This window comes from Hesperophylax consimilis, chromosome 7 (genome assembly GCF_061612785.1).
Source record: "Hesperophylax consimilis isolate HC1 chromosome 7, BYU_Hcon_1.0, whole genome shotgun sequence".
NCBI lineage: Eukaryota > Metazoa > Arthropoda > Insecta > Trichoptera > Limnephilidae > Hesperophylax > Hesperophylax consimilis.
The window spans coordinates 39,716,186-39,742,258 of NC_142842.1; the positions used below are offsets into that span (position 1 = coordinate 39,716,186).

Sequence of the window (26,073 nt, forward strand, 5' to 3'; positions counted from 1 at the left end):
TTAGTAAAATACTTTATTTATACATTGTTAGAAAAACATCGATAGACGTTAAATAAAATCGTTAAACAAATCTTTATTAAATACCGCGTTTATTTAATATAGATGTTTCGCTTAGAAAATTCGAAAACAATAGTTAATTAATATTAATTATTGTCTATGGTGTTTCCTCCTTGCGGATGGCAACGATGGCATGATGGCAAACAAAAAATATTGATATATATATTAGATACGCACGCCATCATATAGAAATTTCCTGCGCTGTGTAATAGGTATCTTGTAAACAGTGAAGAATTATTGCGTATCAAAAATTTCGAGAGTCACGGTATTTCAGCACCGTAAGTTTAAAGCGTTCGATTTCGTAAAAAACAGTGAGTGCATCTGGTATTTGAAACAAAAACAAAGAAAGGAATTTCGTGCCTAATCAGCTGATTGCGTCACACGAAGCCGTCACCATTGTATGAAAACATAAAAACAAAGTCGCAATAGCAATTTTGCTCCAACAATACAAGTGAAAATTTCGTACAAATTTTGAAGAAAATGAAGTTCCTGTACAAGGAAGAACACTCCTTCGAGAAGAGAAAGGCGGAGGGAGAGAAGATTCGTCGTAAATACCCTGATCGCGTCCCTGTCATCGTCGAGAAGGCTGCCAAGGCGAGATTGGGCGACCTTGATAAGAAGAAATACTTGGTTCCCTCCGACCTCACCGTGGGACAGTTCTACTTCTTGATCCGCAAGCGAATCCATCTGAGGCCGGAAGATGCTTTGTTCTTCTTCGTAAACAACGTCATTCCTCCGACATCTGCCACCATGGGCTCTTTGTACCAGGAACACCACGACGAGGACTTCTTCCTGTACATCGCATTTTCCGACGAGAATGTGTACGGAAACTAAGACTTAATCCAACCATCGCTACGCCTGTCCTTTAGTGTTTATTATTGTTTCACACGATAATGTTATCTTCTCCTGCTTTCAATCCAAACAGATCTGACACAAGATGTTTTCTGATGTATCTTGACTTTTTTGTTACCATTTAAATTCCGTAGCCATTCACTAAAGAGACAGTTTTATTTTCCTGTATTAAATTGTATTTTTATTATATTTAATATAGTTATAAGGTTTGGATAAAAAAAAATAATGTAAATTTATGTTTTACCATATTAAATGTCTTAGCCGCTATTCCCTGCATTTTTGTGGTATGTAATTTTGTAATAGAGTTCTTCTTTTAAATAAAATATAATGAACAAAAAACATTCAAAATCCGCCGTTTCTTTGTGTTTTATCCTGTGCACCGAGGTGGACTAGACTTATATCTATTTAGCTTATTTAAGAAAAAATATATTATAATACATTAATATTATTTACACCATTTTGAGTTTTCTTCTCCAATGCGATACCTTCTTACTACTGTTCCTCTATTAATTATGGGGATTTCCCACAGTCTCATCTCTAGGGCATTATCCAGGACTTTTTGTTGCAACAAGCTGAAAATCTAGTGTGCTTTTTTGAATTACAAAGTTCAAGGTTACGGCAAGGATATTATTTTAAAAACGGAACCCCAATAGAACATGGTAAGATCAAACGCAATACTTAAGTCAGGACATATGTATATCAAGACTCAGTATAATATATTAAAGCGGATACAACTAACTAAACATCACAAAGAAATGGTGTGATGTTTAGTTGCAAACATTTACATCAGGTAGTTTCTTCTGCATCCTGCAAAAGTTGAAAATCATTTAAATAAATTTATCAGTTCAACAACCTCCACACATTCTGGAGTAAAGAATTTACTATTATAATATTTCTAAAACATAAATTTGCTACACTCCTACATAAATCATGACACATTCTCTGTATTTGTTTTCAATAAATTCATAGATCTGATAAACTTCCCTGTGTTTATGTTTTGTTTTTTAACCTGTTGAAGACCGGAGCATAAAACAGACAAATACTAGTGTAACTTAAAATTTTATTAGCCCAAACGATGCTGATTTTGTTTTTCAATCAGTTTTCGAAGCATTAAGGTCAAAATCGCATCGCAAATTATTCTAAAAAGGATAATATTAGAATGTTTGCCTGTTCTCCAGAGAACCATCGGCGTTCCACTGGTTAAGATAAGCATTTTGTGGAAAAATCACACAGCTTATAACGCCAATGACTTGATAATGTTATAATCTTCTCAGAATGTAGTAACTGTTTTTTATTATTGGGATTTTATTCTTCAAGATGTTTTTTTTTTAATGTGAATACTGCACAAGTCTCAACTGCTCCCAACTGTCCTAATTGGGGTATGTTGCTAATAACTGTAATAACAATCCAAGTACCGTGAGGCTGAAGGTAGTGGAGATGTGGAAGAGAAAGGTGGGGGAGTACCTGGCTATTCAGATCTGGCCACCAAACACGGCTAAAGACTTTAAATCACCATACACGTGTCATATCGCCAGTTCAAAGATGAATTACTTGCACGACAAAACTGTGGTACCTTAGTAATTAATTCTCGGCGCTATGACGTATTATAATATTGCTGTTTGGATATAAGAATAATTGCTCCACATTAACACATATAGAAACTGTTGAATTTTAACCCAATAAATACGCAAACAGATGGCCCAATCAGTCAGTTGTCCGACGACTTTCGTGAAGTTGTTTCATTGCAAATCCTTCCCCGAGGTACCCCCGTGAGGAAACCGGCATTTTACAGTCAATGTCACTGATGTAGGTGTGCAGTACATTTTTATGGTCCTTCGACCCGGATTTTCCTCAGAAATCGAGAAACATGACTCCCTCACTTCGCTCCCGGAAAGGTGCCGAAGCACCTGCTTCCAGGAGAGGATTAGTGCCGGCACCCGAAGACAGCGGCAATTCACGCTCTACTTGGGAAACAGTAAGGTAACAAACAACGTCAACTAGAATAAGATGGTCGCCTACAGCGTCTATAAGAAGAGGAGACTTCACGGCATTTGGATGCACTGATTGCATCTTTCCAGGGTGACTGAAAGTCCACCCTCACAATATTGGCTGAGGATAACCTACAGACTTCGTTCTCACCTCAGCAGATTACGCCAGATGGATTCACGGCTGTGATGGACATTCCACAGTTACCGTCGACCTCTGAGCAGATGCTTCGAAATAATGAAGAATGTGAAAATGTACACAGTGCTACTCGTCAGGGTGGCTGGAAGTCCACCCTCACAATTCTGCCTGAGTATGTACCGGAGCTACGGCTACCGTTAACCTCTATGTGGCAGCTTCATAAAAATAAAGAATGTTTTGAAAAAATATTATCGCTAGGGAATGTAAGCGAAAAGAAACGACTCACAAGGGAAGGGATCGACAAACAGTGACATAATATGGCGCTGATAGGAAGTGAAATTACTGATGCCGCACAACCATTCACAAGGACGATTCAAGATTTGTGAAAATTGTTAAAAATGTTAAATTTATGAATCTGCCGAGTGATATTTATCAGCAAATTAATCTATGTGAAATCGGAACACTAGCGGCACAAGAAGTGTATCCACAAATAATATTAATCAAACGAGTTAATGGTGACACCTTTGTTACACAAGAAAATAATGAAGAAAGTGTTAATGTTAAGGCTATAATGGCGTCCGAAAACACAAGCCATGGGAAAATAAACAATAGTAATGAGATTGCGCATGCGGTAGTTGTGCCTGAAGGGATCTTCCAATATAAACAATGGAGAGTCAAATTGGTTCCTAGATACGGGACAAAGAATCGCCGTTGCAGTGAAAATGAAAGAAATGTTTCTCCAGGTGGAAATGAAAACAGAAGACCAGAAAAAGTTATTTCTGTCGGGCGAGAATCACCTGAAAGAACCATGCACATATAATATGACGAAATCAAAGTTCATTGACGCGCAAGATGGAATAAATGAATTTTCCGACGCTACTGCAGATACTGATAGTATCATAGTAATCCAAATAGCACGAGTGAAATAAGGTTGTTTCTGCACAAGCTGCTAGTTTCATCCTCTGAGCCGAGGAATAAAAAACGCACAAGGCGTGATAACGATTGAAATAAAGATTGGAATAAATAATAAGAAACCAGATAAGGTTCAGAAAAACTCAATTAAAGAAGGTAGTGGAGATGGGGAGAGACAGTAAAAAAATAACACTGATTCATGAACTTGAATTATTAACGAAAGATTTGTTTATTACATATAAGTAAATACCTTACATGTAAACATTTGACAATTTTAAATCATATTTGACATGTGGTCCACATAACTTGATAATGGGTTAGAGTAACAAGAGAATGATCGCTTCATGCCGTGAAAAAGATACGGATTTTTAATCGTCATTTAAGACAACATAGCCGTACCTTGCAATGAGAGAAACTACAACGAATACCTACACCTGGAAGACATCAACACACCTTCCGTGAAAACCATCGTGTTCAACCCCTTAAGAAGATACTTTACTGTCCGAGGAAACTATTTGGTGAAAAATACTTTTTCATGTTGGGGGTGTACCAGACAGCAGATAGATGTACCGAAATAATTAAGGAAATGAATATTTATCTGTTATCATACAATTTACGATGCTGAATCCTTTGAGGCTTTTCTCGCATGATGAGGCTTCTCAATAAGATTTTTAATCACCGTAAACGTGTCATATCGCCAGTTCAAGGATGAATAACTCGCAAGAAAATACTTTGGGACCTTAGTAATTAATTCTGCGCGCTATGACGCATTATAATATTTCTGTTTAAATTATAAGAATAATTGCTCCACATTAATAATTATCCACTTAACCAGTAGAACGCCGATGGGTCTCTGGAGAGCAGGAAAACATTCTAATATTATAGTTTTTAGAATAATTTGCGATGCGATTTTGACCTGGACAGACTGTGCAATAATTACAATAGCGTATTATCTAAGGTTGATATTTTCAGTTGCGAACTTACCAAATACAAGAGGTCCATAAAAGAATATTTCTCTGATGGTTTGTGAATAATGTTTATGTCTCTATTGTTTATATCTCTATTATGATTTGATTTATATCTACAACCTCTCTCCATGGCTATAAATGTATTGTTTTGTAAATTTTTCGTTTCATATAATCTTTTGTTTTGTATAATTTTTTTAATTGATATTCCTTTCTCACAAATTTAAATTATGCTGTCTCAGTTAAAGTCACAAGGAGGAAATCCATAATTGGTTTTATTTTACTAAATAACATTATGTACAAACTGATTAAATGTAAACTGTCGATTTTCCAAAAATGAATTAACATGTGTGGAAACTGTTAAATTTTAACCCAATAAATACGCAAACAGATGGCCCAATCAGTCAGTTGTCCGACGACTTTCGTGAAGTTGTGTTTCATTGCAAATTCTTCCCCGAGGTACCTCCCAAAAGGAAACTGACATTTTACAGTCAATGTCACTGGCGTAGTTTTCCAGTACAGGCAGTTTTAAAATGTCAACAGGAAATTTCAAAGAGCACAATATGTTTTTTTAAATGTATTTTTAAAAATGTGTAATTTTCATATAATATAGTGACATCACAAGCTGAAACACTTATTTTGTAGCATTTCATTATTCTAATAATTCATGTCAATTATTCCAAGTCAATTGAAAATGCATGCAAAAAGATCCAATGGATAATGGCGAAATTAATTGCCAATTTAAATAGGAAAACGCTGAAAAGTGGGTATTAATTAGGTAAACAAAAAATATGTTTTAATATTTATTTAAAAACGGAATGTTAAATCACAGGGACTATTATCTTTATTCATATTCAAAACAGTTTTATATAAAAATCAAGTTTTTTCGCAAATCACAAACTGAGCAATCACTGATACATATAAGGAACTGCAAGTTACCTAACAACAAAATTTATTTATTTAATAATACCTACTATACTACAAAACAAATAACAAAAAAACATTTTAAATGGAGACAAACTAAAATATAAACGAAGTTTTCCAAAACATAGGTAATTTATGTAGAGTCAGTTCGTTTTTACTGTAATAAAGAATGAGTTGCATAATTATGCATTGTTATTATTTTTCTGATTACCACACAAAGGAAAGATAATGTGTATAATAAACTCCAAGGTAAAATAGAAGAAGCGCGCAAGAAGTGATATTTATTTAATTTGCCAACACAAGGAAGCGCTTCATTCATATTATATTGCAAAATCCAATGAAATAATAAGACACAATAGCCCACACAACTAAATATAATGCAACGGAAAAAAAAAACAATTTAACGAGGAATTCAGTAAAGTTAATATTTACACACTAACAACTGGTGTTTTACTCAATTAATTTGTTACACAGTGGAAATTATGTTGTGAGCTGAAAAATAATTACAACTTTTGATAGATTATGCTGTTTCAGATAAATAGATTTATGCTCTTTTTCCAATTGACAGGAATAATTCAAACAAGGAAGTGAATTTAAACCGCTGCATTATATTTATATATAATATTATGTTTGACACATTATACCTATTATATGCAATGACATTAGAAAACCTTTAGACATGTTGTAGAGATCCAAGCAAAAGATACGGTAATTGCCGTCCTTTAATTTAGTGAGATAGGGATAGACATTTGAAGACAGACATTCTTCAAATGTCTATCCAATAGCCCAGCGCTCTAACTCACTTACACTCGCCTGACATTGTAAATCTCCATCACATTTTAAATTTGTAAACACAATTTTGAATTGAAAATTTAAGCCTCAACAACCGGCACTTTTTGTGTTATTCTTTATTCTATGTACATAACCAACATTTGAATTAAGAATTTACTGGAAACAGGTGTTTGTTACCTGCCACTTGATGGGTTCATTTTTTGAGAAAATAACGTGTCTACGATTATAAGCAATTGAATTAAAGGAAAAGAAATTAAATTAAAAAAACGAAGTTGGAAGCTAGTCAATCACCGCAACAATATTAAAGCCTTTATGGAATAAAATACAACTATTTGGTGTTAATTTATTCGATCATAATATACTAATAATTGATAGACGCAAACGTGAGAGTATAAGAATCAAAGCAATCAGTCTTTGTATGAAATACTCGAAATACATATGCATGTACAATTTTACGTTATTCCCACTAGGTCGACGTAAGCAGATAGGAAAGAGCACCACACACATTCCACCTTGACATAGAAGCATTTTTCATAGCTTCTTTCACAACCTCACTTCATTCTAACTTGTGTTGGTCCGTTTCTACAGCAGCTAACACTGCACATATCCTTCTAACATTAGGTAGATACTACATAATAATATATGAAGTTTTAGAAATGATTTTTTTAAATGCATAAGAGAAAACATCTGTGTCTTTATGCTTAATCAGCTTTGTACAACCTGAACACATTCATCATAACATTATTTACATTACATTGGCCCAACCAACGGCAGCTGGAGCTGCAGCTACTCGCTAAGGTCATAAAATATATCTCTGTACTTATGATTAATGATTATGTTAAATAAAATTAAGTATGTCAAACAAAAATGATAAAGTAAATCAAGGTCTTACCTCACACGGGAGCTTCTTTTGCAAACATTTTCTTTTAAACAACAAAATTTGCAAAATAATCTATCAAATCTGTCTGCAAGAATCACTAGGTAGGTACACAACATATGTATACATATTTATAGTTGCATAATGACAAAAATTACCGAATTAATGCATTTAAAAAAAATTGTGTCATAAAGATTGCAATTATGAGAAAAATAAGAATATGAATTTATTTGGACTGATTGAGCAAACCCATAACTTTTTATTGACACCATTGAGCACGGAGTAGGCACTAAATTGTTTAGAAATAATTGGGGCCGTGAATAATGAATTTGCTTTGCACTGAAAACTGTCATTCTATCTTCGTCTTCTCTAAGGAGGGGTTGTTTCGGAGAATTTAAACAATTCATCAAATTTCAACATTCATTTTCGGGTTTTGTGAAAGTCCTATTAGAGTTCTGTTATTATATCATTATAGGCTAGTTGCTTGACAGAACTGAAATAAAAACAGAATTTTAAAAAATCTTTCACGGAACTTGAAAATTAACTTTGAAATTTGATGAATTGTTCAAATTCTCCGAAACAACCCATCCTTAAAATAATGTATTTAAATGAATCTACAGATTTTTTGTTTGTAATTCGTAGAACTCCATTTATTATTTTTAAAATTTAATTAAAATTGAATTTAATTAAAATTAAATTTAATAATATAATTATCAAGTTCTGCAAGTATTTTTTGGTTTTTGTTATTGTTACAGCTGTTTCGGCTTTCAAGGCCATTTTCAAACTGTGGTTTTAACCATGTTTATACAACTTATTTATATGATTCTATTTTACCCCCTCCCAATGTAAAATGATTTATTACCGGTTAAAACGATTAACTAATAAAATAATTGTGACGATAGATTTCATATTCTGTGGGGGTATTTTGAAGTCTGTTTTCCCCACATTAATGTTATCTTAATTGTTTAATAATGATGTGGCTGCTATTAATTTATTTAAAGGTGTTATATTGTTTAGGTTTTGTGAACATACTTAGAAGAAGGGAATAAATAATTTTTCTTACTTTATTAATTAAAGTAATATTAGGGTCATTGGTTCTTTTATTGATTTCAAATAAATTTAATCTAAGGCCCTTTCTTTCTATATGTAAGGGTTTAAGTTTAACCCCCTTGACAACAGTATAAACATATATTATTAAGCAAAGGTCGGTCAGTGGGTGAGTCCCCTTGTTCATTTACAATAATGCATTCTGATATGTATTGTGTATTTTGTTCTTTAAACATTTATTACAAGTCATTCCGAAAAATACTATTTCTTTGAATTCCGTTCCCCAGCTACCCGCCTACGTTAAGAAACAACACACCTAAACTAAACTAAACCCATGCCCGTGAGAAGGTATAGTAGTGGATGTCTGGCTTCAGACACGCTTCAGACACGCTTCAGACAAACTATTTTAGTTTTGGTGCGCCCTAAGGGCAAAGTCTGATTCCAGACAGACGGATTCCAGACGGATTCTAGGTAGCAATTGGCTAAGTAGCCAATTGCTAAGTAGCCAAAAAATATACTTGCAGAACTTAATAATTATATTATTAAATTTGATTTTAATTAAATTTTTAAAGAATCTAAAGAACTTTATTTCGACGACTTTAAGTCACGGGATTAAATTATCATTGAGCTCAAGCTTGATAAATATAAATTTGTCGGTTAGACGTCACACATAATTGAAATATAACACAACAGAGTGACAGAATAAGTTATTACTTTAGAAAGATTGCATACCTTCTGATAATGTCAAAAAATTACCCTTTATAATTACATTTTATGCAAAATGACCCAAGAGAATTTATCTTCTTTAAAATAATGCCCATTATTGAATATTCCAAATATTTTTCCACACATTTAAGGACAACACAAATAAAAATTAAGAAATAACCCACATAAAACTCCAATTTTTATACATTGTACTGCGAAGGTCATACCTTATTCATAAATAATTAACTTAAAAATCCGGTATTAAAATCAGACAAGAAATAATAAACACACATTAGATCCATAAATTGGTATCGGCCTAATATGTACAGTAGAATCATTTAAAAGAGATGCTTGTATAGTGGTGTAATGTATCATAAGACTACTGCGGGGAAGGGGGGACTGTGGCGGATGTTCCAAACTATTTCAAACCAATTTGAAGCACTATCGGCGGGCACAAATCCAGAGCTTAATGTCAAACAACGTTATCTACAACAAAAACATGCAAGCAATTCTAGAGCTTGAGGTCAAGCAATGTTATCTACAAAGAACATACCAATCATCGAGGGATTAAAATCAAAAAACCTCATTTATACAAAAACATAGCAACAATAATAATTATTGGTATTTCTTTTCGTAGATAATGTTATTTGACATTAAGCCCTTGAAATGTTACAATCAAATGTGCGCTCTGATTTACCTGTACCTACCTACGTACATATTTGGAGAGTTCAGAGATAATAATAACTGAATACATTTGTTATTTAAAAAATAATGTACTAATTAATATTGTGCCAGAATAAAAGCAACCTGATTCAACCACTCCATTATCTCACAATATCTAGTTTAATTTTTAAAAAACATTTAAATGTAAGGAAAGAATGAATACATAGTCATACAAACACAATGCAAAGATATTTCTAGAAAAGTAGTTTCAGTAAAACACAAAAGGAATGAATTTACACTTACACAAGTACAAAAGGGTGGAATTTCTATTACACAATGCAAAATTGGGAATGCAAACAATATACATATGTATATATAGACTTTCCCACATTGTACATGTGTTACATGTAAATTACCAATAGAGGGGAATGTCTTATTTCTTTAATTTAGGAATGTTTAGATTTTTATACAAAACGTAGATTGTCGGAGAATCATACAAAACAGAAGGAAAGGATTACATGTCTTATATAAAGGCAGATGTCGGAAGGAATGTCTAGTTTTTTACACAAAAGGAAAAAATGCTAGGGCGTCATCACAGAAGGGATATCTATTTACATACAAATTAGAGAAATAGTTAAAGATAATAAGTATATATTTTGGCAAGGGATTCTTGGACCACTAGAAAGGAATGTACCCTGAAAGTTATATATAGATTAGAGATAGGTATATAATATAGTATAATATGAATATATAAAGATAAAGATTGAGACAAAGTCTTTAAGACAGTTATAAAATAGATAGATAAATTCACAACATTTTATAATACACCCCGAAAAATTCAAAACCTACAAAGTAAATAGGATAATTTCAAAATATATTCATAGCTTATTCTTTAATATCTTATTTTAATAATTGACTGCTAATCAGTGTACTTGAAATTTTACTATTAATTCACTATGAATTACACAAAGGGGACTCTATATGTATACAGTAAAATGGAAAGTGCATTCTTTACAATGTATGTATATATGTATAGATATAGTCGATACTTCAGACTAGTCATTCTCATTCGTAGTGTGGCCATGAACATTGCACACTCTTCTTCTTAGTGGAGGAAATATATAATATTTTATGCATGTTTTTATACGGCCACACCTGGAGCTCGGCTTACAAACAGGAGCGTGACAATCTCACCTCATTCTCTTGGCCTGCTGACCATTTTTAGTGCTCTAAAGTGCCACATCAAATTTTGGAAAAACCATAAATTTTGTTTTTATCAAGCCACTGGCCAGTGAAGTCAAGAAACATGATTATATAACGCATTAGACAGGAATGTTGAACTATGTTCATATTGCATACCTCCACTATATTTATCTATGAATATTATTTACTTTATACATTACATTATATTTATCACGGAATCTGCTTCACACTTGTAAACAAATGTGACTACATATATATTCATTTCTTATAATGATTATAATAAATTGTGCCTCTGAGGAATTTACACATATATTATTATTAGATAAAAAAAAACAAACAGAATAATAAATTTTACATATACCTTATTGCGGGCGGCTAGTTCTAATACTAGTTTCATAATTATTGTAACGATAAAACTGTAAATCGATGTTTAAGTAATAAAATTTATAATTTAATCTGTCAAACAGCATTATCAATAAATTCAGATCATAGTTCCAGCTCAATAAATTCACGGTCAACTGTACAATTATTAAAATAGGAAAGTAAGGTAAGAATATCGTTACTGCAATTCTGTCTGAAGGGGGTAAATGTCCTAAGGAATAAATAGAAATAAAATCTGATTATCTACATCGATTATTAATAGTGTGCACTAAACGCTTGTAAAACAGACACAAATCGTAAAATGTAACATAAAGATAAAATATTATGTATATTCACTACAGGACATCCTCACAGATCAGAGGGCCCCAAGGGAAATGATATCCGTAGAGTTAAAAAATAAAATAAAAACAAACTGGAAAATTTGGTAGTAGGATTGGGTATTCGTGCATCTTTTACTAGTGCAAATAACTTCAAAGAGAGCGAAATTAATATTGCATTATCATCACATAGAGATTATTCATTAGCGTAGAATTAGTCATAACTCTACAAATGCCCAGCTTGGTGGCGATATAGTTGGAGTGCTTTTTGTAAATAGAAAATTGATAGATGCATTACATCAGAGTAGATGAAATTCCCCTGATATGCAAATAACAGTGATATGTTACCTTTTGGTTCTGATAATGTCTTAGGACGGGTTGGTTACCTGCTAGTAATGAGAAGATTTGGCATTTTAATAAGAGTGGAATAACGGATAATGGAGTTGGCGTAGTTTCATTCGGAGCATTTGACATTAATATTCTTAAATACATTTTAGTAACATTCATAAATATTATACTTATCGTATGGCAAATTATAATTTAGTAAGTGTATTACCTAATTATTGTAAAATAAAATGACTAAAGAAGTAAACGTGTTTGGGTAACATTAGTGTAATGGCAATTCAGAAGGTATCAATATCACTTTGTGGAGGAGCGGCCGGGCCCGAGGAGTGGAAGAAGCGAGGGTCCGGGATCTCCTCACTGCTGCTGATGCGTTCCATGATCTTAGCTACTATCGAGGAAGGTGGAACGTGTGGGTGACCTGGAAATACACAAAATATTCTTACTAAATTAGGTAGGTGGGTAATTTCTTAACAAATGTCATCTTTTGGCATGCTGTGTTAAGAGACCAGTTGGAGAGGTCAAAGGTTCTCCTCAAACCAGCCTCTCCCAATCCTGTGTCCAGTCCTGTGCAGGCGCAGTTGAAGCAATCCGCTCCGGGAGCCAACTTGCCAAGGAGCCAAAGTGCTGATAATAATCTAACACCCAATGCCATGCCTTCGAGGTTTTTGCAGCACCAGGCGAAGTTAGGTTCAGGGCCATCCCTGGGAAGGGCTGTAGTACACAATGCTACGTCGTCTATAGTCAAAAATGTATGTGCAATAAATATATGTGCATTGGGATATGTGCGCATCAATGCCATATTAATTAAATGGTTCATTGCAACATCCAACTTCTTCAATCGGTTTTATGAGAAGCGCATTTAAAATGTTAAATGAAAGTTTATATGATATGGTAGAAGTAGAATACATAAATCATTTAATTCTATAGCAGATTATTTGCTCAATATATGGACATTGTTGACATTATGTAAAGGATTGTCTCTGTAGATTACATTTGATCATAATTTTTTAAAAGATAATAAATAAAGTATACCAGCCTTTATAATAAACGTTTTTAAATTTGATTCAACTGATAAACAACCGTTTACCAAAGAAAATGGTTGTTTGTCAGTTGTTTAAAATTAAAAACAGATTTATTACTACGGCCCTACATGTTTGTAATTATAATTACTGATAAAAACATGCACAAAAACACAGTTAAAAATAAACCATATTATGTAATCATAAGAATTTGAATACAGCTGAGAAACAAAACAACCTGCTGATGCTTCCTTGTGACCTCTATTTTAGTTACCTATAATACATGCAAAGATGTCACAGAGAAGAAGAGTGGTTACAACGGAGCCCCCAGTGCTATGCCTTTAACAGCTGATGGCAGATAAGGATATTATCACGTTATTGCAAAAGGCTATTCAAAACATTTAATATTTATCACTTCAGCTAGTCACGATGGCATTTTTAAAATTATTTCTATTACATATAAATATATAAAACTTATGACGGACATAATCAAAATAATTTGAAATGATCAATCGTAAAGAATTGGTTGAAAGCATCTTCACATTGAAGATGATGACTTCCTAATGATTGACACTGCCAGACTGACCAAAATGCTGGCTCAAGTAATTGGTTGAAAGCATCATCACATTGAAGATGATGACGCCCTAATGATTGACAATACCAGACTGTCCAAAGCGTTGAATAAAGAAAGAGGAAGAAGCATAATGTGGCTGATTAGCCCAAAAATCAAATAACATAAATAATCTATACATGTATACAAGAAGAGTGTCTGTGGTAGAGTGGAAGCATGGCTTTGATTTTTTATACAAATCTTTAAAATTTTGCTTCGCCTTCAAAACAGGTACAAGGTTTTGACGAATCACCCTACCTCTTGTACCCACCCCCTAAAGAAGAAATTTGTACACTTGACATACAAAATAAAAGGAAAGTTGCTGTCTGCATCTGATTTGGAAAAGGTGTATGTAAAACCCAAGCAGTACTTTAATGTAGCCTAGATTATGCACATGTCTAGAGTAGACCACATACAAGTTGTGACACTTACAATAAAGCAGTAACTATATATTATCTACATACTAGTCAAGCGCCTCTAAAACCTGATGCAAAAGAAAAGTCAGTGTTTTATTTTGGATTCGATAAAATGTAAAACACAACAATTCTGAAAGGAGTTACTGAATCAATGAAAGAATTAATTCCCCTGATTTTATTTATTATACTGGTTTACAGATTGTTTACATTATTGATTGGTAGGAATCCATCTGAATTGGGATATTATTATCATTGTGTCTACTACAGACCACTATTATAATATACATGCTAGGATAGATACGAAAATTGTGTCTTCAATTCTCATAATGTCGAATACGTGCATATTGACATGGAAAATTAAACAGCTGACGAACGAAGATGCATTTAACAGTAACAGGTGTTCTGGGGGTCTAGCACGATCAAATTGATAACTTAACAATATTGTATCGATAAGATCAACTTCTGATGATTTTATATCGATGTTGTGCTGTCGATAGCCAAACCAATATTGACATGAAATAAATAAGAAATCGTTATACAATGGCAACACTGGTGTTTTGAAACTGAAAAGGGAGCTAATTATCTAATGAGGTCTTTAGTCATAACCAGTGATATTTGAACAACATTTCTCCAAGCTTGAACGGAATCAATTGATCGCGTCTTAGATAAATTAATTAAGTCTATGGATTGCGAATACATTTTTTTCAATTCTAAGAGCTGCGATAGTTCACCTCCATTCATTAATAAGCCAGTTATTTCGCGCAACGAATGACATTATTCAAAAAGTTGTGTATATTGACAGTTAACCGACAACTTGGAGGCGGCTCTAAGAGCGGCAGCTTTTGTCTACCGATTGTCGAAATCATATGGTGACTGTATTACATATATGAAAGTTTTAATCAACATCTTATTGACAGGGTTTTATCGATCGACCGTGCTAGACACCCAGGGCTAGAGAAGACATGAAAATATTAAACATCACACAATAGCGGTCGGAAGAAATTCCCACTTGGATTGCTTTAGGCTTATGCCTTCCCTTCTAATGTAATTATACAATACAGATAAGGAGTAACTTTTACTAAGTACATTAAAAAAAAAAATCAACTCTTCGCTCATGCCGACTACACAAAGTTAAAACATTAAAACTTTACAAAAAAAAATTACCTACTTACATAATACGCAATAACTAAATATTGCAACACTAAATTTAAAACAAATAAAAATATTAAAATAAGAAAATAATGTATTTCAAAATAAGGATTTAATACAAAGTTAAAGCATGGTACAATAGAAAGCATCACAAAGAGTTATAATGAGTTTCTTACTGCACGGTGACCACGGGGAGAACAGGGCCAGAGCAGGCCCGTGGTCGCTGCTGATCGGGGCTCTTCATGAAGCGGCATACTGCCGTACAATTGTCTGGTTAGTAGCAATACATAATATATAGTGTTAGTTATGTTAGTCACCTGGCTTATTCACTGATCAGTGGTCACCCATCCTTCGTGCATTCAACCTAAACTGATAATCCTAAAATATACAGTAAAACTCGCATCAGAAGTTCCCACTTAAGAAGTTTTGTTTAACCATTCCTTGAAATTGCATACAAAAAACTGCAAAATACACAATATTTATGGCAAAACTGATTCCCGCCTAAGAATTTTTAAAAGTTCGGCAATGAATTCTTTACAAATGAAAATTAGTGGTGAAATCTACCCGAAAAATGTCCCTTTTTAGTTCCAGTTAAGACATTATTTTAGGAGTTCAGCAGTAAAACCAACATAAACCGAAACTAGCTTCAAAACATAGGTACCTGAAATGAACCTTTTTTTAATATATCATAAAATGTACGACTTTGTTGAAGCAAATTACAGGAGACTTGGAAAGTGGGTAAACCAACCCTCTTTCTACCACAAATAATAAAAAATTCAGTAAACATACAGACAGATTATTTTCTGGGGCCTTCTAGCCGGAAACAATAAAATATATTTAATTCATTTTACTTATGAAATTTTAAAATACATAATACTAATTACTAAATATGTGTATAATACTAGGAAAACACTTGATTTAAAAAAATTACCAAACTTGGATCCTACTTTTTTTGGAGAAATTACTCTTGGAAAATTACTTAAGAGAGTTTCACAGTACATATTAGGAAAATTTAAATATATGTTAGTATATAACTTTATTTTAACTTTAAAAAGAAAAAACACAGTTAAATACAAGCATAAATTTTTAAGTTTGTTATAGTAAAAGTGCACTTGTAGTGAAATGACACTAAACTGCACTGTTTAATTATTATTATAACAAGGCATTACAATAATAATTATAACAAGGTTCTCAAATAAGAAGATTAGTTTTACGTTGCATGAAAAATGAAAAATGCTTGAAAAAAGGTACAATTTGAACACTCGTACAAAGTCTGTATATTATGCCGCAGATAAACAGGACAAAACAAGCAGCGAATTATGGAAAAGGAACGAAGCAACCACATATGGCGTGAAATGCCGCTTGCGGTTGCTTTGTTCCTTTCCCGTAATTCATGACTCTCTTTGTCCTGTTCATACGCACCCTTAGAAGTAATCATGACACTTTCACTATGTACAAAATATCCTTAAAAATCTACTACCCACTGAGTGCATTGTATCAGAAACATGAAGGTTGAAAATAAGGTGTATTTTCTATCCAAAATTATAAAACAACTCCTTGAGAAGAAAATACAGAAAGCACTTAAGGATATTTCTTTTGGCAATATTTAGAATGATTGTGAATGAAACCATGTTGAAACGAACGGTATCTTCGAATTTGAAAGTTGACTATTTGAATAAAAAGGTAAGTTGAAGTTGAAGTTGCTTAAGGAGTTGAAAGTAGCGTTCACATCTCAGATGTGCTCAGAAGTCCAATACCAATGCAATGCAATGGTACCAATGTAACCGAATTTGAAGAATTTGTTGGACAAGTGGCCGTGAACCCATTGGATAAATGAAAGCAATTACCTGTTAGTCCTCGATATCCAAATACTCCGCATTCATGCAATTTCATAGATTTTTGTTCTTCTTTTATAAACTGTTCCGTGTTCACTCCTTTCACCTGTAAGAACATGCAATTAATTAACTTAATAGAAATATTGAGGCAAAAAACAAATATATATATATATGTATCGTTACTAATATAAATAATATTATATTATACAAGGGAATGGCAAACTGGTCTCAATCAAATATAAAGAAAAACTGCACATCTACGGCAGTTATCCCAATTAAAAATACCATCTCCCCTCTAATTTATGTAGGGATACCAGATGTATTACGATATGAAAGAATGACTTAATGATTTAATCCACTTTCATCATTATCCAAAAATACCCATACATTTTTATAAAAGTCTGTGTGTACCCATTACACATTTCAAATACTGTCCCAGTTTGATGCTTGATTTTCTCTCAGACACTTCTAGGAGTTCCATGATCCCCATTACGTATGCAACATAACATAGAGGATTGAGTGAATCTACATCAATTCCGCATGACATCCGCTTTAACCACTCACTATAGGTATCTGCTACTCAATACCTTCTGGGAAAATATTTTAGATTATCAAAATATGTCAAGCTGGAAAGCCCCATTCATATGATGTAGCTTTAATAGGCATAAATTCATAGAATGTATTTGAATTTGATAAAAAAACCCCTCATAATATAGATTTTACCATTTTGCGCTAGGTTGTAACCTTCATCTTCTTGAAAATTCTTGAAAAATCAGCGAGCATACTCAAAGTGTAAAACTGTCATTGAAGCAGAAAAAACAGCGAGCATACTCAAAGTGTAAAACTGTCATTGAAGCAGAAAAAATAGCGAGCATACTCAAAGTGTAAAACTGTCATTGAAGCAGAAAAAACAGCGAGCATACTCAAAGTGTAAAACTGTCATTGAAGCAGAAAAAACAGCGAGCATACTCAAAGTGTAAAACTGTCATTGAAGCAGAAAAAACAGCGAGCATACTCAAAGTGTAAAACTGTCATTGAAGCAGAAAAAACAGCGAGCATACTCAAAGTGTAAAACTGTCATTGAAGCAGAAAAAACAGCGAGCATACTCAAAGTGTAAAACTGTCATTGAAGCAGAAAAAACAGCGAGCATACTCAAAGTGTAAAACTGTCATTGAAGGAGAAAAAACAGCGAGCATACTCAAAGTGTAAAACTGTCATTGAAGCAGAAAAAACAGCGAGCATACTCAAAGTGTAAAACTGTCATTGAAGCAGAAAAAACAGCGAGCATACTCAAAGTGTAAAACTGTCATTGAAGCAGAAAAAACAGCGAGCATACTCAAAGTGTAAAACTGTCATTGAAGCAGAAAAAACAGCGAGCATACTCAAAGTGTAAAACTGTCATTGAAGCAGAAAATTTCGGCACACGACACATCACATCATCCTAGCAAGATAAAACATGGTGTCAAAATGAGGGGAAATTTTCAACTTTGATTGAAAAAAAAAAACTTTAATGCACATTTTACAATCTCCCCTGATGCAAATATTTGTTTCGTATAGTAATTACGTAAGTTGAAACGATAATGAAATAATTTATGCGTACATATTAAGAAGTAAGCAGAGTACGGTAATTTTAGGGAAATATATTGAAGACAAAAGAAAACTTGAGAACGATTGATTACTTTATCGTATAAAAGTAGTTGCTCCGACTATTTACACAGGTTGTGGGTTGTCAATAAATATTTCTTGGCACACTAGAGGTTCAAAATTGTAACATTTTCCCAATTCTGTTGGCTGAAACTGTTTGGTGGCTGTGATTGCACTTTTTGAAAGAAAAGTTACCTGCGAAGGTTTCAGAAATCTATCAGGTATCCGGGCGAGCTGCTGGCGGGCCGGGCTGGGTCCGAAGCCGACTCCTCGCAGCACAGCCTCCGCGTCCACTCTCCGCGACTCCAGCAAGCTCTCCACACTGGATGCCCGGCTGGTGGCCCCCTCTGACTGAAAGGACACACCACGCTAAACACACATACAACAACATAACACAACTAATTATTATAAGCATACTCACATTGAAATATACAAATCCGGATTGAATAGTTAGGTACTGACCATATTGGAAATGTATTTTTTTCTGCAAATTACATATTAAAGAGATGCTACTACCGAATATAGGCCATGCAAAATTTTCCAGTTACACAGATGTTTTTAAATAATTTTTTTTCATAAATAAATTAAACATGTTAATTTGAAGCCTGGTTTGAATGTAATGAAATCACATTTATATAACATTTTGCAAGAATCCTGCAAAAGTGGGACAGATTCGGCGAAATCATGTTACACACTTCAAGGTCTGTGGTGCAAGTCTTAGTACTGCTACATTATTATACGACCTGTTTTAATTCATTTTATCGTAATATTGTTAGGTGAGAGAAATGTATAAAACTTTGAATTACCGTTTACTAATTGAAGAAACTTTAATAATGGAATAGAAAAATCACTTAATTAACCCAACTAATAATGCCTCCTTTGTGAAGTAACACTTGAAGAGCCCTGGGTTGTTTCACCAAATAATCATTACGAAGGAAATGGCTACCCAAAACTTAACTTAATTTACTAACTTGACCTGAATTAACTCAGTTCAAATAAAAGATGTACAGGGCGGATGAAATATAATAATCTTAAATTGAGAGATAAAACTGCAAAAAAGTGTTCTAATGAGCAGATATACTGAAGGTTAACTTTATATAACCTTTTTCAATTTGTCAGTCCTGGAAAAAAGTATAAATACTTATTTTTCTCAAAGGTAATTTGGTTCGTACATGGGATATTATCATCTTCTAAAATTTAAGTAAGGTTTTAAAAGGATTCTGAATATATAATTCAAATGACTTTTCACAAAAATGCAGCTATTAATCATCCAAATATTACCAGTAATATTTCTTAGAACAAACTGATGTCATGATAAAAAAGTTTAAAATTAATAATTGTAAAAGTTTGGCAAATTACAAATTACCTGTAGGGATGAATCTCTGAACAGGGCATTTTTATGGCGGGGGCTATTTCCTTCCGAGTTGATGGACCTATCCCTGAAGAAGGGAGGCTTGGTCCGTTTCACCAGAGTGCTGTCCACTGAACTGGAGTACAGGTCCAACTTTGGCTCACACGCCTCCGTGCGGGCACTGGTCCCCATCTCAAACACATCACTGTCCTCGTTACTTCCACTGGACAGAAACTTGTCCCGCTTGTTCAGACAAAGCGGAGCACTGCTACTCTCAACGCTTACACTTTTGACGGGAGAGACCAGTTGGTTCACTGTCTCCGAAGTCACACTGATGTCGTCTTGAGAAGTGGCTCGGACCACCGGCTTCTGGTCCTGCCGAGGGATCGAGTCTACCCACTGTTGGACAGGACTTTTACGACGCATATCAACTAACACACCACCCAGCCAATGGCGAAACCGAATACCCCACAAGGGAGACTTGTTCGCCGATGACGTTCCTGGAAAACAAACGATATATTGGTATTGGGCGACGTCCATTAGCGACAGACACTACCGCTCGCTAACCGCTACGTTAATACTGACAGAATTTGCAAACCTGATTTGGAATCCATCCTCAGAACAGAGTAGCAGCATGCAATAAACGAACATGTAATACACAAATATCGAGTACACACAACACAACATGGAAAAATAAAACGCTTACCTAAATGAATTTCGATTGGCCGATCAATATAAAAATGTCAATTGGACAATTATTATTGACAACATATTTATTAGACGTGACAGTTATCAGTCAGCTGAAAGATTTCTCGGAAGATAATTATCAACAGGTAGGCATGTATACGAAACTGTACTAACCGTGCGCGCCTTTTGACACTGACACTTCGAATATCTGCTCAGCAGTGTTGCCATGTTGCCAACTCGAGATTTTTAGAGGCCAGACGTTACTCGAAAAAGAGCTAAAGAGGAGCAAAAATCTTGTATCAGCCAAAGTCGGAACCGAAAAATCTTTGTATAACTTTTTTGTAAGGCTGGCTTTACACTCATAGACCAGCGATACCGAATATTTACCAAATTTACGACTTACGTAAGTTTTTGATAAGTTACTCACTGGAGCGTTTACATATGCGTCTAACTCATGATAATTAATGCCATTCATTTATGATTAATGCTCACGGAAGTTTAACTTACGTAAGTGCTCACAACAACCGCTAAACCCGTAATTTTGTCAATAAAGACGAAAAGGCCCAAATAAAGTGTTGGAATAAGTTGTTCTTTAGTTGGTTTAAAATAAACAATTTTCCAAGCGCTTTTATTCTGTTTCAACGACGAAATTGAATGGAGTTCTATTTCATCCAAATGACAGCAATCGACTTCGAATTCAAATGAGTAATGTTATAAACAGAAACGTTGAGATTAGAAAAGATTGGACCGATAGTTAAAAATAAGGATGCTCATTTTCAGAAAGCTTTTTCCGCCTGAAAAATAAACAATATCTCTTCGCTTTTTGAAATTAGAAAATTTTCTTTCCGTTTAAATTTGTTTTCGTAGTGCTTGTTTATCTTGTATCTAGTGTTATTTTTTATATCATTTTCGGGAGTTACTTTTCAACTTATCCTAATCAGATTTTAGTTCACATAATGAATAAAACTAGTTTTTATAGGAATAAAATCCTACGAAAACCTGTCTTTTAATTTTGGACATTTCGGTTCAATGGCGCGGTTAGGTACTATTTCTTACGGTAAGCGTCTCAACCTATCAAACTGATTTCGTAACCTGTGAGAAGGCTGGAAGTTCGCGCGGACGTCAAAAACTTACAGCTCTTTGACCTCTGTAACTTGCTGTAAATTATGTTAAGAGACTTTAGTGTCGTTTACATTGGGAATTTTGCCATAAGTCCACATAAGTGAACGACTTATGGGAAAAAAACTCACGTATCTAAAGTCAGCCTAAGGTTAAGAAAACAACATTTTTCTGAAACTTCATTACCTCCCTGAACGTAAGCCACAACATGATAATAGCACAATAGAGAATATAATACATCAATGAATAGGATATATTTTTACAAATACTTATATACGTGAACGAGATCTCGTCTTGGTGCATTTCATGGCCAGTCATTGGGGAGGCGATTGTAAATATAATTAATCAGATTATAATTAATTGCCCAGTATAAAATGAATCAAACTTTTAATGTTGGGGTTTTTTAAACTTTTAACCTGAAATCATAGTGTATAATACGTAGTGATGTATGTATAATCATGGTGTATTTCAATATCGTTAAAATTTACACACGATCGTGTATCATCTTTCTTTCTTTCCATTTGCTTTTTGCTTGCTTCTATATGTCAAATGGTGAAGTTTATATTAATGCTTTGAATATTCTATACTGTTAGCAGCGCATTCAAATACTGCCGCCACAGTGTTTAGTTCACCAATTGGCCGCCAGAGGCGCCACTCTCATCACTGTCAGCCAATCAGGCATCTACACTTCGCGAGTGGTTCACAGTATGGCCGGTAGAGGCGCTGCTGGTTGAAGACGGGAGCGACTCCACCGCCACCTACCGGCCACCCGCGGGACGAGCAAGGATTGCAAGCGGCTGAGACTGGGAACTGCGCAATGCGCGATATAACCTTACTGAATATTGGATGTTATTATTGTAATAGACCGTGAAGACAATATAATATTTCATCATAACAATTTACTTAGCGTTTTATTATTGCTAACAATACTTATAATCTTCACAATATTTTGTTAATATAAACTATGTAAAATTTGTATGTAAAATGGCAGACCGAACGCCCTCGATTTAACAGGCCACGATAACCAGTCAAAAGCTCTATATTTTGTTAACAATACCGCCAGTAATTATTTCGTTAACTTTCTAATTCAAAGGCCTCATACACGATAGATTGGATGATGGTAGAGGAGAGAGGCATCGCGTAGTTTGTGGATTTTTCGTGGCTTGTAACATAGCCACAAAACTGCTTCCGTCTGGCTTGTGTTCACACAGCCAGGCCCCAAAACCTTACAGCCGGCCGGAGAAATCCAGCCGGCCTGGAGCAGGCGCACTCGCCCCAACTGCCCTTTTCAAGGCAATCTTCGCAAATCACTCACGTCGCCCCAACTGCCTTTCTCAAGGCATTCCGCAAAATACTCAAATAATATTAATTTTTCTCGTTTCAGAATAAACCAACTCAAAAATGCCTTACCACCGCACACCAAGAGGAACAGCGACATTCAAGCGCAACAAGCCCCTGCCTATGGCATTCCCGGAGGGAGCCACTGGCTGGAGAATAAATCCAGATACACATGAGCCAGAGTTCAAGTTTGGATCCTCGCAGACCAGCTCCGGCTCGGAAACCGGATCACCAAGAGCCACATCACTTATGAAAGAGGAATGGACGAGGGCTACGGCTTCAAAGCGTCCCCATTCCCCCCCAAAGCCCATTTTTCGTCTGGTTCACGAAAATAAATACGAACCCTTACATCAAGTAAGAGAACCAGCTCAGGAAATCTCGTCGCCACCGACGAAGAAACGCCCGACGCCACCAGGACCAGTGGCGTCCACAAGCCGAGACCAGGCGCCCACCAGCCGAAGACCTATGACTACAACGACTCTTGGGAAGAGTACACGAGTCCCACCCGTAATCATGACCATAGGGTCAATGACGCGACGGCGACATTACGGAAGAAGTGCAGAGGCACCTTGGAAATGCCAACTTCAACTTGAGGGTATGCCAAAGGAGGCAAAATTAGCGTTGTGGTGAGCTCAGTAGAAGCCCACAAAAAACTGACAGCAGCCCTACGTCGAGAAGAGAAGCCTTTCCACACCTTCACCACAGAAGCGGAAAAATTAAAGAAGACCGTCATCAGGGGACTCCCGAAGTTGTCACCAGATGAGATAATGGAAGACCTTGAGAATCAAGGCTTCCCGGCAAGGACTGTGGTCAAGATGACCACCCCGGGAACAGAATACCCGCTTTACCTGCACACTTTGGCCAGGAAACAAACATGGGCCACCTGAGAGCCACAGTGGTCTACCTGTGCCACTGCAGGATTACAATGAGGAAGTACCGAAGCAATCACCTCCAACACGGAACACAGTGCAACAGATGCCAAAATTTCGGACATGGGTCCAGAAATTGCGCACACGTCGCCCGCTGCGTCAAATGCGAAGGAAGTCACGCCACACCGGAGTGCCCCAAAACCAATCGAGAAGAGCCGGCCGTCTGCTGCAATTGCGGTGGAGCCCATCCTGCAAACTACGGCAAATGCCCCAACAGGGTGGCATACGTAGCTGCTCTCCAGCGCAGACAGGAGCAATCCAACGCCCAGAGGCGCAAAGAGGCAGAGCCCCGGGCACAGAGACCCGCGGCCCGAGTAGACGGCCGGCCCTGGGCAGACGTAGCGGGCCGAAGCAACCACCAGCAACAGGCTCCTGAACAACAGGAACCACGAAGAGCCACACCGGAACAACGCCAAGCGCCAAACACCGGATCCTCTGATAACGAGGACATAATGATCCTACTGCAAGGCCTCATCAGGGTACGCGAAACACTGGCCTCCTGTTCATCCAAAGCAGAGAAACTGATTATCCTAATGGAGCTTCTCAAGGAGACCTCACCGTGAAGCTTCATGAGAAAAATTACAGCGATGGCGAAGAAAAGGTATCCTTTTTTAATATAACAAAATGTGTTTTTTTCTCCCACAGGATTTCTCTCCCAAACTTTTTTGCAGGACCACCGAAGCGAAAAGGACGCAGCCAAATCATGAAAAAATGAAATACTTAAATTCAGTAAATCACAAAGTAAAACAGCGTAAAAAGTTCAGAACTTATTGTTTTTCTTTTTCTTGTCATTTGTATGAGGTTTTTTATCCAGTTAAGAATTTTTCCTCATAAAACTTATTAATGTAACATAAATTCAGTCAATTAAATACAACCATCAGATGGTGATAGTAATAAGGCTAATCAGCCGCAGTACTAGTTAGTTAGAAACATGAAGGGTATTGTTATAAGCCCTAGCTAGTTAGAGGATTACGAAAGAATCCATAAAATCAAAAAAAAAAAATCAGGCCTCATACACTATGTGTCGTATGATATCATGTTACTGCTGCCACTACCTAGTATGTAGATATAAACTTTACATTTCTTTTTGACTAATTTACGTTTGAATACCTAGTAGGCATATTCTTTTCTTTGTTCAACAGGTTTATACCTACAAATAATTATTGTATGCATTTACTATTTACTTGCTGTTATAATAATATGTCAAATGGATATGGTTATATATATATATATTTTTAAAATTTATATTTATTCAATAAAAAAATTTACAATGTGTGATATACATATATATATTTCACTAGTAATCAGATAAAAGATATTATGATATGATTAATATTTATTATTTTGTTCTCCCATAGTAAGCAATTGCTTGTGTGTGTGGGATGAGGTATTATTTGTTTAGTTTCTTAGATTTTTTTTTTAAATTTTTAAATTTTTGTTTTTGTTTTTCTGTTATTTATTTACGTTTTTTTTATTTAGTTTAGGTTTTCAGTATATTTTTTTAATTGTGTTTTGAATTCTTTGAAATTATCATTTAGTGATCTTATATTTTCTGGCAATTTATTGAAGAAATTTGTTCCAAAGTATTTGTAGTTTTGCTGACCCAAAGTTTTTTTACAAATATGTATTATTACTGTTACTATTGTGAACCTTGAATCTTCAGAATATATTTTTTTATAAACTATGTATGTACAAGCCCAATGGGCGTAAAAATAAATATCTCTTAGGCACGAATGTGGTTTCCAAAACTTCAAACTATAATTTCAATTTAATGGGCAGGGATAAAACCAATAAAGATCCTTATCTATTTA

The 26,073-nt window shown here is 34.9% G+C and overlaps 2 protein-coding genes across 5 annotated transcripts; one reads left to right on the forward strand and one right to left on the reverse strand.

Annotated features, from left to right (window-relative positions):
- Nucleotides 1–193: 193 nt before the first annotated feature.
- Nucleotides 194–1,366, forward strand: LOC149422750 (gamma-aminobutyric acid receptor-associated protein). The gene has a single exon (XM_089633941.1). It carries the CDS (start codon nucleotides 538–540, stop codon nucleotides 889–891), a length of 354 nt encoding a protein of 117 aa, XP_089490067.1. The 5' UTR covers nucleotides 194–537; the 3' UTR covers nucleotides 892–1,366.
- Nucleotides 1,367–9,002: 7,636 nt separating this feature from the next.
- On the reverse strand, nucleotides 9,003–21,050 carry LOC149422751 (uncharacterized). 4 transcript variants are annotated; one of them, XM_089633943.1, is made up of 6 exons: nucleotides 20,788–20,863; nucleotides 20,205–20,689; nucleotides 19,034–19,207; nucleotides 17,206–17,299; nucleotides 15,535–15,628; nucleotides 9,003–12,582 (listed from the first exon to the last, which is right to left on the reverse strand). In XM_089633943.1, the coding sequence occupies exons 1-6, from the start codon at nucleotides 20,801–20,803 to the stop codon at nucleotides 12,546–12,548; spliced, it is 900 nt and encodes a 299-aa protein (XP_089490069.1). In that variant the 5' UTR covers nucleotides 20,804–20,863; the 3' UTR covers nucleotides 9,003–12,545. The 4 variants fall into 4 exon arrangements, with proteins under 4 accessions (XP_089490069.1, XP_089490071.1, XP_089490070.1 ...); XM_089633945.1 differs by lacking the exons at nucleotides 15,535–15,628; nucleotides 20,788–20,863 and adding an exon at nucleotides 20,896–21,050; XM_089633944.1 differs by lacking the exon at nucleotides 15,535–15,628 and having other exon boundaries at nucleotides 19,034–19,189.
- Between the last annotated feature and the right edge of the window lie 5,023 nt (nucleotides 21,051–26,073).

Bases quoted from the DNA above. Each gene is read 5' to 3' on its own strand.
- LOC149422750 (XM_089633941.1), top strand. From the start codon at position 538: ATGAAGTTCCTGTACAAGGAAGAACACTCCTTCGAGAAGAGAAAGGCG.
- LOC149422751 (XM_089633942.1), bottom strand. The intron at 19,208-20,204 runs GTAATTTGTAAT...ATGTGTGTTTAG, and splicing joins TCAGAGATTCATCCCTACAG to CGTGGTGTGTCCTTTCAGTC. The intron at 17,300-19,033 runs GTAACTTTTCTT...ATGTTCTTACAG, and splicing joins GATTTCTGAAACCTTCGCAG to GTGAAAGGAGTGAACACGGA.